The 14,490-nt window shown below is 39.2% G+C and overlaps 1 protein-coding gene across 2 annotated transcripts; it reads left to right on the forward strand.

Moving 5' to 3' along the window:
• Positions 1–595: 595 nt before the first annotated feature.
• Positions 596–13,773, forward strand: LOC123728689 (carcinoembryonic antigen-related cell adhesion molecule 1). 2 transcript variants are annotated; one of them, XM_045700667.1, is made up of 8 exons: positions 596–909; positions 10,002–10,272; positions 10,497–10,751; positions 10,981–11,098; positions 11,306–11,334; positions 11,641–11,723; positions 12,034–12,075; positions 12,228–13,773. In XM_045700667.1, the coding sequence occupies exons 1-8, from the start codon at positions 883–885 to the stop codon at positions 12,231–12,233; spliced, it is 831 nt and encodes a 276-aa protein (XP_045556623.1). In that variant the 5' UTR covers positions 596–882; the 3' UTR covers positions 12,234–13,773. The 2 variants fall into 2 exon arrangements, with proteins under 2 accessions (XP_045556623.1, XP_045556629.1); XM_045700673.1 differs by having other exon boundaries at positions 12,231–13,773.
• The last annotated feature ends 717 nt before the right edge of the window (positions 13,774–14,490 follow it).

Raw genomic sequence — 14,490 nt, forward strand, 5'->3', positions numbered from 1 at the left:
ACAGGCCTTTCACCATAAAGTAGCACGTGCAGAAGGTATGGTTTTTTACTTATTGGAAAGTGACATCCAGAGAATCACCCCGTAACATAAAATAGATCACTAGTAATTAGACATTTTGAATAACCTTCAGCAAGTGGATTTGTAATTACACACTCCTGGTTCCAATTGTCTTATAACCAATACCGCTAAACTCTATTACCATGTAAATCGGCCTACATAGAAATTCCTATGTAACTACTATGATGTTACTAGTTATTACTGTGTAGTTAGAGAAATAGGAGCAACTTAATGTACAACTTTACTTTTCGACCCAAAATGAAAAATAAGGATGCTGATATAAACTTAGGCAAATGCTGCTGTGATCGTTTTCTCATTCGTTTGAATTTACTATTACAAGAGGGGTTGATTTGGCCAATTTAAAGATAGGTATGGTTAGGTGGCATTTGTATCTCTTATCCAGCCATATCATTGACATCCGTGGCCATGTGTGAATTGACATAATTCATCCGACATACAGAGACAGGATCACTTGTCTAGTACAGTAAAGTCGACACATATTGTTACTCAAACCTGTTCTTGCCTCCCTAGGGTCTTGTTATGGAGCAGGTGTGTTACCAGACGGGCTCCTACTTGGGAAGGTTGGAGGGAATGTGACATTTAACAGAGCATCAGACCAGCCATTTCTAACATTACAAATGAGAGTTAATAGTACAGCTATGTTCAACTATATCAGCATTTCTGACACTTTCAAGCCTGAAGATGGATACAGAGACAGAATCAATCTGGACAGATTGTCAGGATCCGTGGAGCTCATGAATCTTGTTCTGACTGACAGTGGACAATACACAGTGACCATTGTAACATCTGAAGCAGTATCAGTGGATGAAAACACCAAACTGGAAGTGTATGGTAAGATGTTTTGGATTCTACTTTTATCAGTCAATACTTTCCCTTCCATGTTCTAGCTTTAGGTTTCACATCATCAGTGCACGTACATAATTGTAAGGCTGGACTGCAGAAACATTTCACAGCCATACATATACCATTCTACTATACCATAACGCTGATATCACATTTTAGTAAATGGTTTTGAAGTAAAACACACAGGTGTTTGTCCTTGCATTTGCATAGTAGGTGTTTCTCAAATCCAACGATATCAATCAGTGTGAACAATTATTTCTGTCCGTCTCTTCCCACTTCCAATTATGTTATTTATATGTTTTGCGTATCACTAGTGTATGATGTTGGTGAACAAGGCCAAATCTGTTACCTGCCTAGAGCACAATTATTTGTATTAATGTCAGCATCTTTGATGAAATAAAGGTGTGTTAGGTACATTTTAGAATAGACACACTCAGTACCACTCAGAATGAAGATAGTCATGATCAGCTTGTGATGGCCTACTTGGCCCTCAAGTTATGATAACTGCTTTGTTGCAACAACAAAAAAATTGAGATATTGAACAGTTAGGTCCTGCTGGTTCCAAATCTATGTGTTATTAATGCCACCTTTGAGCTCTTCTAAATTACACTTACAGGTATTTTTAGGTGCTCCATTCTGCTGTGTTGATGAAAATGTGTGTTACTGAAGCCATGCACTGAATATTGTAATTTGCTTTGCTCGGTTTCTCCACCTGTCCTCTCTGTTGTGTCTGTACAACCTGTTTAGTCTTTGGAGGTCTCAAGGTCTCAGGAGGTCGAGTCGCGTGTGAAGCTGTCTTTTCATCATGGGTGCCACTTTGGTTTTAGCATGGGGGTGTTTCTGTAGGTCAACAGGAAGGTGTTTAGGCGCCTATTGAAGGACCCATTCCCTTGTGATGATTTTGAAGCTTACTTCATCTTCTGGACAAATCTTTCAGTAAGGCCGTTCGTTGCAGGGTGATATGGCGCTGACTTCATGTGCTGAATTCCATTTGCTTCCATGAATGACTGAAACTCTTCGGACACCAGTTAGGGGCCATTATCGCTAACGAGTTGCGTTGGCAATCCAAAGCGACTGGAGATTGACCGTAGCGTTTCGATGGTTCTCTCCGCTGAGGTGCTCTTCATAAATGTGACCTCGGGCCATTTGCTGTGTGTGTCAACTACCACTAAGAACATACGATCCTCCAGTGGGCCTGCATAGTTTATGTGGACTCGCTGCCAAGGCTCCTCTGGGAAGTCCCATGGGTGTAGTGGCACTAGCTGAGGCATGTTCCTCATCTTTTGACATGCAGAACATGACTTGGCCTTGTCTTCGATAGCTGTGTCCAAACCTGGCCTCCAAAAGTAGCTGCGTGCAATCTCCTTCATTCGCACCATGCCACAGTGCCCTGAATGGAGTTCTTCAAGCACCTGCCTTCTCAGTGGCGGCGGTATGATGACTCGACAGCCCCATAGCATGCATCCAGACTGAACTGTGAGCTCGTTTCTCCTCACTAGGTAAGGTTTTAGGCTGTCCGACAGCTCTCCTCCTTTCCCACGATTGGCAATGGACACAACCTCAGACATCACTGGATCAGTGTGGGTGAACTTCTTCACTTGGACAGACGTAACTGGGGCATTTGTCACTTCCTTGAAGTAGAAGATCTCTGCCTGGGAGTGCTCAGTGTGTGCGACAGGTAAGGGAAGTCTTGAGAGGCCGTCTGCATTGCAGTGCTGCTCAGTACTTCTGTACTTGATATCGTACTGGTGAGCAAATAACAGTAATGCCCATCGCTGCATGCGGCTGGCTGCGAGCGACGGAATGCCGGTGTTAGGACCAAAGATGGAGGTGAGGGGTCTATGGTCCTTCAGCAGTGTGAATCGTCGGCCAAATGGAAACTGATGAAATTTCTTAACTTCTCACTTAAGGTCCGTGATGGGAAAGCAATTGGCCTTTCTTCACCTGGTGGCATGATGTGTGAAACAACAGCACCAATGGCATAAGGCGATGCATCACATGCCAACAGTAATGGCAAGTCGGGTTGAAGTGGGTTAGGGCCTCTGACTGAGCTAAGGCTGTTTTCACTTTCTTGAAGGCCTCCTCACATCTGTCTGTCCACTTCCACTATTTGGTTTTGTTCAAAAGTTTGTGCAGTGGCTTTAACATATTAGCTCGGTCCGGCACAAACTTCGCGTAGACGTCAGTAGTCCAATGAATGATCTCAGTTGGCTCACTTTCTGTGTGAATGGAGCTATTGCGACGGAATTCACCTTTGATGGAGCCTTGTGAAGCCCCGAACTCTTGATGACGTGGCCCAGGTACTCAACAGAAGGCCTTCCGGACCCTCAGACCGTACTCCTCCAAATAAAATAAAAATGTTATTGGTCACATACACATGGTTAGATGTTATTGTGAGTGTGGCGAAAAACTTGTGCTTCTAGTTCCCGACAGTGCAGTAATATCTAACAAGTAATCTAACAATTCCACAACAACTAGCTAATACACACAAATCTAAGTAAAGGGATGGAATAAGAATATATACATATAAATATGGTCTCTGCAGTGTAACATTCAGGTTTCTCAGGGGCTCCTGCTCGTCTTTGCCGGTGATGAGTAGATCATTGAGGTAACATTGGACCCCAGTGAGCCCGCTCAGTATCTGGTCCATAGCTCTCTGAAACAAGGCGGAGCTGAGGTGATTCTGAAAGGAAGCCTCCGACACCTGTACAGTCCTTTGTGAGGCACTATGGTCAACAGTTCTTGTGACTCTTGATCCACATGCATCTGAAGATAGGCCTGACATAAGTCTCTTACTGAATTTCTGTCCTCCAACTACACCAGAAAAGAGGTTGTCAATGAGGTGTAGTGGATATTTTTCAGCAGTCAAGACTGGGTTAATGGTGACTTTGATATCACCACAGAGTCTGAGTGATCTATATTTTTTATGACTGGAACAACGGGTGTAGCCCATTCACTAACATTCACTGGATCCAACACTCCCCTCTCGACTAGTCTGTTTAGCTGAGTTTAAACTTTTTGGTTTTATGGCATATGGGACAGGTCTAACTTTGAAGCTTTTTGCTTGCTGTCTGGTTTCTGTTATGTCCTTCATGTTATGTCCTTCATGCTGCCAAATTGTCCTTTGAACACATCTGCGTATTTCCTCAATATGCCTTGTAGGTTTGTGTCCTCTTTTGCAACCATGTGAATTTCCTGCCAGTTTAGTTTGATCTTTTCCAGCCATGTGTGTCCTAGCAATGCTGGATGGTTGCCTTTCACAATGTAGAGTGGTAGCTTTACCTTCTAATTGTTGAGCTCCACTGTAACAATCACACTTCCTCTCACTGGAACAATCTCACCGCATGTTCTCAGCATCATCTTTGTGGGCTGTGGTGTGAGGTGATGTAGTTTCTCCTTGTATACAGCCTCAGACAGCAAAGATATGGCTGCTCCAGTGTCCACTTGCATCCGTATTACTTTTCCATCCGGTAGCGGTGTCACCCAGTGCCCGTGGTCATTGTCTGAAATGGACAAAACATGCAAAGATTCTTCCCCTTCAGACAGGGTCACTTTGTTCATCTGTGTGCTCCATTTTATGCACTTTCTTTTTGTACTTCCTGAAGTCGCTTTTCAGTATTTTTGTTTGATTGTGTCTTTTTGTTTTTACATGCACGTTCAATGTGACCCTTTTAGCCACAACTTCTGCACCAACATTCCTCTGCTTGGTGACTTGGTTTCTGATAAGAGAATTATCTAATAAAGGTAAATGAATCAATAATCCATTGTTAATTAGTACTTAACTTGCGTCCCACCCTAGTCAACAGCCAGTGGAATCGCGTGGCGCGAAATACAAAAACCTCAAAAATGCTATAACTTCAATTTCTCAAACATATTACTATTTTACACCATTTTAAAGACAAGACTCTCGTTAATCTAACCACATTGTCCGATTTCAAAAAGGCTTTACAGCGAAAGCAAAACATTAGATTATGTCAGGAGAGTACCCTGCCAAAATAATCACACAGCCATTTTCAAAGCAAGCATATATGTCACAAAAACCTAAATGACAGCTAAATGCAGCACTAACCTTTGATGATCTTCATCAGATGACACTCCTAGGACATTATGTTATACAATACATGCATGTTTTGTTCAATCCAGTTCACATTTATATCAAAAATGAGCTTTTTACATTAGCATGTGATGTTCAGAACTAGCATACCCACCGCAAACTTCCGGTGAATTTACTAAATTACTCACGATAAACGTTCACAAAATACATAACAATTATTTTAAGAATTATAGATACAGAACTCCTTTATGCAATCGGGGTGTCAGATTTTAAAATAGCTTTTCGGCGAAAGCACATTTTGCAATATTCTGAGTAGATAGCCCGGCCATCACGGCTAGCTATTTTGACACCCACCAAGTTTGGGACAACCTAAACTCAGAATTACTATTAGAAAAATTGGATTACCTTTGCTGTTCTTCATCAGAATGCACTCCCAGGACTTCTACTTCAACAACAAATGTTGTTTTGGTTCCAAATAATCCATAATTATATTCAAATTGCTCTGTTTTGTTCTTGCGTTCAGATCACTATCCGAAGGGTGACGCGCGAGCGCATTTTGTGAGAAAAAAATGCAAAATATTCCATTACCGTACTTCGAAGCATGTCAAACGCTGTTTAACCTCTTAGGGCTAGGGGGCAGTATTTACACCGCCGGATAAAAAGCGTACCCGATTTAATCTGGTTACTACTCCTACCCAGTAACTAGAATATGCATATACTTATTAGATATGGATAGAAAACACCCTAAAGTTTCTAAAACTGTTTGAATGGTGTCTGTGAGTATAACAGAACTCATATGGCAGGCAAAAACCTGAGAGATTCCTTTACAGGAAGTGGCCTGTCTGACCATTTATTGGCTTTCTTTGACATCTCTTTCCAAAACAAAGGATCTCTGCGGTAACGTGACACTTCCCACGGCTCCCATAGGCTCTCAGAGCCCGGGAAAAAGCTGAATGTCGTCATTCCAGCCCCAGGCTGAAACACATTATCGCCTTTGTCAAGTGGCCGCTCAGGGGACAATGGGCTTAGGCGCGTGCACTGGTCACCCCCGTCTTTCTTTTTTTTCCTCTATTTACCGAAACGCAGATTCCCGGTCGGAATATTATCGCTTTTTTACGAGATAAATTGCATAAAATTGATTTTAAACAGCGGTTGACATGCTTCGAAGTACGATAATGGAATATTTAGACATTTTTTGTCACGAAATGCGCCATGCTCGTAACCCTGATTTACCATTTCGGATAGTGTCTAGAACGCACGAACAAAACGCCGCTGTTTGGATATAACGATGGATTATTTTGGACCAAACCAACATTTCTTATTGAAGTAGAAGTCCTGGGAGTGCATTCTGACGAAGAACATCAAAGGTAATCAAACTTTTGTAATAGTAAATCTGATTTTGGTGAAGGCTAAACTTGCTGGGTGTCTAAATAGCTAGCCCGTGATGGCTGGACTATGTACTTAGAATATTGCAAAATGTGCTTTCACCAAAAAGCTATTTTAAAATCGGACATATCGAGTGCATAGAGGAGTTCTGTGTCTATAATTCTTAAAATAATTGTTATGCTTTTTGTGAAGTTTATCGTGAGTAATTTAGTAAATTGTTAGTAAATTCCCGGAAGTTTGCGGGGGGGTATGCTAGTTCTGAACGTCACATGCTAATGTAAAAAGCTGGTTTTTGATATAAATATGAACTTGATTGAACAAAACATGCATGTATTGTATAACATAATGTCCTAGGTGTGTCATCTGATGAAGATCATCAAAGGTTAGTGCTGCATTTAGCTGTCTTCTGGGTTTTTGTGACATTATATGCTAGCTTGAAAAATGGGTGTCTGATTATTTCTGGCTGGGTACTCTGCTGACATAATCTAATGTTTTGCTTTCGTTGTAAAGGCTTTTGAAATCGGACAGTGTGGTTAGATTAACGAGAGTCTTGTCTTTAAATAGGTGTAAAATAGTCATATGTTTGAGAAATTGAAGTAATAGCATTTCTAAGGTATTTGAAAATCGCGCCACAGGATTCAACTGGCTGTTACGTAGGTGGGACGATTTGGTGCCACCTAGCCCAGAGAGGTTAAAATCAATTTTTATGCTATTTTTCTCATAAAATAGCGATAATATTCCAACTGGGCGACGTTGTATTCATTCAAAGGCTGAAAGAAAAAATGTGAGAATTCTCATGAACGCGCATCTCCAGTGTCACTGTCCCCAGGCTGACCACTCACAAATTCTCCTGCTGTTCTTCGCCCAGAGACAGCAGACACCCCATTACACTTTCTGGCGCCTTCTGAGAGCCAATGGAAGCCTTAGAAAATGTCACGTTATAGCAGAGATGCTGTATTTTTGATAGAGATGCAACAGAAGGACAACAAATTGTCAGACAGGGCACTTCCTGTATGGAATCTTCTCAGGTTTTGGCCTGCCATATGAGTTCTGTTATACTCACAAACACCATTCAAACAGTTTTAGAAACTTTAGAGTGTTTTCTATCCAAATCTACTAATTATATGCATATTCTCATTTCTGGGCAAGAGTAGTAACCAGTTTAAATCGGGTACGTTTTTTTATCCGGCCGTGCAAATACTCTCCCAAATACACTCCCTTTATCCTCTAAGTTACTCCAAGTTCCTCAGCTGCAGGGTCCAGCACAGTCTACTTGTTGTTATCTTAGGCCCACTAAAACACACACACACACATTTTGTCCCGGGCCTCTACTAGACCTTATGTGCCTGTCAATTGGTACTTTAATTATTCATTATACATGCTACATTAAGGTAGCCGCAATTTCATCATATGATTTATCACCAGGTTTATCAGGTGTTACTAGACTGCTGAGTAGATTGAATATTTTTTCTCCCTTAACCTCTTACATCTAGACGTTCCGCTAGCGGAACACCTGCTCCAAAATCCAATGATAGGCGTGGCGCGAATTACAAATTCCTCAAAAATACAAAAACTTAAATTTTTCAAACATATGACTATTTCACAGCATTTTAAAGACAAGACTCTCCTTTATCTAACCACACTGTCCGATTTCAAAAAGGCTTTACAGCGAAAGCAAAACATTAGATTATGTCAGCAGAGTACCCAGCCAGAAATAATCAGACACCCATTTTTCAAGCTAGCATATAATGTCACATAAACCCAAACCACAGCTAAATGCAGCACTAACCTTTGATGATCTTCATCAGATGACAACCCTAGGACATTATGTTATACAATACATGCATGTTTTGTTCAATCAAGTTCATATTTATATCAAAAACAGCTTTTGACATTAGCATGTGACGTTCAGAACTAGCATACCCCCGCAAACTTCCGGGGAATTTACTAACAATGTACTAAATTACTCACGATAAACGTTCACAAAAAGCATAACAATTATTTTAAGAATTATAGATACAGAACTCCTCTATGCACTCGATATGTCCGATTTTAAAATAGCTTTTTGGTGAAAGCACATTTTGCAATATTCTAAGTACATAGCCCAGCCATCACGGGCTAGCTATTTAGACACCCGGCAAGTTTAGCCTTCACCAAAGTCAGATTTACTATAACAAAAATGTTATTACCTTTGTTGTCTTCGTCAGAATGCACTCCCAGGACTGCTACTTCAATAACAAATGTTGGTTTGGTCCCAAATAATCCATCGTTATATCCGAATAGCGGCGTTTTGTTCATGCGTTCCAGAAACTATCCGAAATGGTAAATCAGGGTCGTGCGCATGGCGCAATTCGTGACAAAAAAATTCTAAATATTCCATTACCGTACTTCGAAGCATATCAACCGCTGTTTAAAATCAATTTTTATGCAATTTATCTTGTAAAAAAGCGATAATATTCAGACCGGGAATCTCATTTTCGGCAAACAGAGGAAAAATCACAAAGACGGGGGCGGCCAGGGCACGCGCCTAAGCACACAGTCCCTTGATCGGCCACTTGAGAAAGGCGATAATTTGTTTCAGCCTGGGGCTGGGATGACGACATTCAGGTTTTTCCCGGTCTCTGAGCGCCCATGGAAGACGTAGGAAGTGTCACGTTAGAGCAGAGATCCTTTGTAAAAGATAGAGATGGCAAAGAAGTTCAAGAAATGGTCAGACAGGCCACTTCCTGTAAAGGAATCTCTCAGGTTTTGACCTGCCATTTGAGTTCTGTTATACTCACAGACACCATTCAAACAGTTTTAGAAACTTTGGAGTGTTTTCTATCCAAAGCCAATAATTATATGCATATTCTAGTTACTGGGCAGGAGTAGTAACCAGATTTAATCGGGTACGTTTTTTTATCCAGCCGTGAAAATACTGCCCCCTAGCCATAACAGGTTAACAGTCAAAAATGTTGGCACAACTACTTCTGCTTTTAATTCCATTTGACAACACAAAGTACTCAAAACATTCTGTGAAAGAACTCCATTGTTCCACAGATTCATCAAATGTTCCTATATTTCCAACCAACGCAGACATTTTCAGTTTATTCTTTCTCACACTTTTCAGACGGTCCCTTACTCCCTGACCCTCTTTTTTTCAATCAGTGACTTCACTTTCTCCCTCAGCGAAACTCTTCCTATCCCTCGAGGCTCTTCTTGCTTTGACATCAGAAGCTAGCTAGCATCACTCAACTAGCTAGTTTCTTTGCATCTTTCAACAGCAAAAAAAACTAATTAAACTCAGACTTTCTACTGAAGCTAATGATCACAAACGTGCGAACGTTTCTTCCTCATCGACAGTTTTGCTGTATAGCACACTGTATTACTTATACAACTAATATAAGGACAGGACATGAGACAGGAGTAGAAACTAACGTGGGCATTGTTTAATGCGTTTCACAGGACAAAACATTTCAAGCATTCCAACGTATGTAGGCAGAGGGGTGTGTGTTACAGGTGCCCTAAAGGGACAAACTATAATATCAATACACTACAGTTACTGTTTGACAATATAATATATAATCTACATTATAATCTAGACTACAATCTGTATTATCAAACCAAGCTATCTGATTCATATAACCATTATCTTTCACAGAACCAATATGGTACTACCATAACTTTCCCAAACACTCCAATCCTTGAGGGCAGTTCTGTCACCTTAACCTGTGATGCTTCTGGCTCCATCATCACCAGAGAGTGGATGAAGGATGGTCAGCTTCTGTCTGCTGGTGGCAACCTAATCATCTCTCAGGATAAGAGAGTGCTGTCCATAAACCCTGTGAAGAGAACAGACAATGGACACTACCTGTGTAGAGTCAGCAACCCTGTCAGCACCGCTGATGCTAAATACATTCTCATTGTAAACTGTAAGTAGGCCTAGTCTGCTATAAGCCTGGACATACAATTACTGTGTTCTAACTATTGTTTTTTGCATTAAAATCTGACAGTCACAGTGTGAATTCTGGATTCGCAAGATATCACAAAGTAATTATATGGATATATATAACAGTTTGAATGTGTAACTTCACACTGATTACCAACTAACAAACATATGGCTACTTCTAATGTGAATTGGTGTTTTTTGTTACAGATGGACCTGATGGAATGGAAATCAAGGATCCAACTGAAATAGAAGTAGGACAGAATTTTACATTGACCTGCTCTGCTGACTCCAACCCCCCTGCTAGTTACACCTGGATGCACAATGAGACAGAGATACCAGGACATTCACCTGAGTTCACTAAAGAGAAGAGTGAATACTCTGACAGTGGGGATTACACCTGTACAGCAACAAATGATGTCACTGGAAACAAAACATCTGTGGTCCATAAACTGTCAGTAAAAGGTAAAGTTATCAGAAGCTATAAAGGAAATATCAGATAGTAATTAAATTCTTTGATGCAAGATGATTTACTCATACATTATTTTAGCATTTCAAACTTGTTTTGAAATAATTGCTTTAGCTGTCTTTGTTGTGTTGTAATTGATACCCATTTGAACTGTATTTTGCAGTACTGCCTGTTCACTGTGTAGCCTTTCTCTCATCTGCATGGTTTGGTCTCTGGTCTCTGCAGGAGAGGACTCTTTATCACTAGGTCTGCCTGCTGGTGCCATCGCTGGTATTGTGTTTGGATTATTGCTGGTTGTGGGAGTGGCATTTGGTGTTGCAGTGTTCTTCATCAGGAAAAATGGGTAAGTAAAAAAAACATTTCAGTCAAACAAGGCTATTTTCTATCACTGCAGTTTGTAGAAAATGTTGGCTCAGTTTCCACATTGATGAAAGCTGGTCACAAAGAGGTTATATTTCAAAAACACTAAACTGTAAAAAGGACTCTAATATTATGTTCTTGAAGTTTTCTGAACAGCAACCTTTCAATGTCTATTTCTTGTTTTATACAGAACCAATGCTGAGCCAATGCGTCGAAGAGGTAAGCATACTGTATCTCCAATCTTACAGGTTGTTATGGTATTTCTAATTACTAATGGTTTTTAAATGTATGTTTACTCCACATTTATGTTTAGTCAATTAGGAGACACTATTATCCAGAGAAATGTACAGTTTCTACAAAGAAATTAAATGGATTCATACATATTACAAGATATAGTACAACACTACTATGACTAACGATGTAACCATTAATGCCTAATACTGTAACAATGCTTATGCAAACAAATGCAGACAAGATACTGTAGCAACATCTATACAACCCCTACTATTTATGTATCTCTTATAGGCACTCAACAACCTGTATATGAGAACCCATCACCTGTATATGAGAACACAAGACAAAAACAATCCCCACCTCTACCCCTGACAGTAAGTAAGACCTGGTTACCTGGGATGTGTCTGTGCATGTCTGTATTCTATTACAATCTTAGTGTAATAAAGATGACTTTTCTAAACAAGAAATGTAGTATACAAAGACTGTTTGTCTATGAAAGTGTTATCCAGGAAGTTTCAATTGTTGACTCGCTGACAGCCATTTACATGATTTATTATAATATGATCGCTGTAAAAGTTTGTTCAGGACTTTGAGTTTTCGTATTTTATCATGGCAAATTTTTGTGTGGCTGTTCCTTCTACAGTATTTAATGCCTTTATTAATTTAAGCTTTATCCCAAATTAGGAAATGCAGGACTTTAAAAGTACCTATGATACTAGGATAATGGTAAGTTTGTGTTAGATCACATGGCACCATGTGACTGCAAAACCGTAAAAACAACTGATTTATGTGTTATATGTTAAATGGTATTCATGCCGTATTATAGCTGATAAATGGAAGTTAATGTTCCTTTCTTTTTTCACCTACCTTCAATCTAGCAGTAAGATAATTCAATGGAAAATACCTCCTTTCAACCACCATTCTCTACTGGGTTCCATCATCAACTCATAGAAAACCTGCATGATAGCACCCAGTGTGGATCTGTAATATAATATACATAATCAATACAATACAATCAATACACACATGCTATGTTTAATTGTTCTGTTTATTGTGTACTTTTAGTAACAAAATAACATGCTAATAAAAAGTAGATGGAACAACACTGAACAGTAATTTCATAAATTAAAGCATAACGATAAGGGTTACATCTGGTGGTACAGGTGAGACCTGTACTGTAAATACATTTTTTTTGTGTACTGTATTGTTAATTACGGTGCCAAAAAGACACAGAAGCTGTATACGTAAATGCTTTAAATGATGTCAAAACAGAATAATGAAGTCTGACAGCTATTTCTCCATCAACTCTGTTGTTCTTATTGTCAAGTGTGGCCAGTAATATGTTGATATGACCTAATGACATTCAGTTAATTCATTCCTACATAGCTGGGTGATGGTTCTAAAAGATGTTAGCGTTAGAGAAGGATTATAAAGCACAGATGTTTATTATATATAATATGTAATCTCAAATGAATGTAAATTATGCTTCATTTACTATCGTAAAATACCTCAAGACCAAAGTCCACTATGTTTATCAGTCAAATCCTGCAAAGCAATAGAGGGCAACATTGTTAACAGGCTCAGTGGATTTAAAACCTGACACAGCTTCCTTATTAGTGTTAGTGGAGGTGGGGTTTGTGCTACAAATAGGGAAGTTTGATAATTTGTTCCTTTATGCAGTGATGAATAGATGTAATATTTCTTCCTCATATCAGGTTTTGGTGTTACTTTAGAACACTCTTATTGTAGCCTTGTCTTCTATACTTATTTGTGGAGACAGACCTACAGTCTGAATCACTGACATTTAAAACATCAGAAGAGATAGCAGACGCTGCAGTAATTTCTCTCACTATTGCAATACTCTCAGGAGCAATTTGAAGGGGGAATCAGCAGTTGAAACCATAACAAAGCACAATCCCACCCTTATTTTGATGAACAGCTGAGGGATGGGTCTGGAGAAATGCAACCATTATCAAATTCATAAACAGAGCTATGGATGAAAGGACTGACCATCCATGATATCAAAATTATAGTTTTAACTAGTTTAACTAGTGTTTAATAAAATTATTTGTTTACAAACATTGGAGTAAAACAAGTGTTTGGGATCTGATGAACTAACCTCATGAGGCATTTTAAGTTATGTTCTTTAAGAATCAATAGGTATACATCTTTAAATCCAGAAATGGATTTAGAAACTGCAGATTCCCCCTTTTCAGAGGGACAATTGATCTAAAAAAAAGAATAAGTAAGCAAAGAAAAGTGCAATGGAAATAAATCAATTGTTATTCAGTTTTGGATCACTTTTAAAGCGCTACCTTTATAAAAAAGAAAAACATTTGATATTAGTAACATTCCCATAACTATTTGTCAATAATGCATATTTTGTATGTATGTTATATTAAGAATAAATGAAACAATATTGTCTCCTGATGGTGGTGTTTAGTTATATGTAGTAGTCCCTCCTACTGAGGAAGAATCTCAAACTAACCTGTTTTCTATCTAAAGGTACAATCTTCTATTTAGACAGCCTGAACCTGACACTGTTTGTTGGAGCTGGGGAAATATAATCACTTTCAAATTCAGGTTTTGAAAGTTGTGCTTTAACAATGATGGATTATCAAACTGTTTGTTTTACTAAACACCCCCAACACCAAAGTCCAGTATTGTTAAATATATAATCAGCATCATGCAGTTTAGGAATTTGTTCCCTTGTGCTGCAATATCACTTATGAAGACATTTTATATCAATTGTATATAATATTTTGATAACAAAACAAATAAGCGGGCATTACTGAAACCCCTTATTATTTGTTTGGACAGATGATTCAATCTGAATCACCAAAACTTGTTATATCAGGAGAGATGGAAGCAGCTACAGTAGTTTCTCTCACCATGGCAGTACTTTTAGGTAAGACTTCACCTTGCATTCTCAACAGACACAGACACACTGAGGTCAAACAGAGATGTTAATTGCAGAGTGGCGAGAGGTGCAAGAGAAGTGTTCAGCTTTAAGTTATTATTTTACCTTCATAGTTATTTTTCTTCTCCCTAGTGTGCAAATAAATGTTAGATCAACCTTTCTTGTATATTCTTCTTTGGTAACACTGTACATTATCCCAGTCTGTTGTCCCCAAATGCTTC

The sequence above is a fragment of the Salmo salar genome, chromosome ssa02 (genome assembly GCF_905237065.1).
Source record: "Salmo salar chromosome ssa02, Ssal_v3.1, whole genome shotgun sequence".
NCBI lineage: Eukaryota > Metazoa > Chordata > Actinopteri > Salmoniformes > Salmonidae > Salmo > Salmo salar.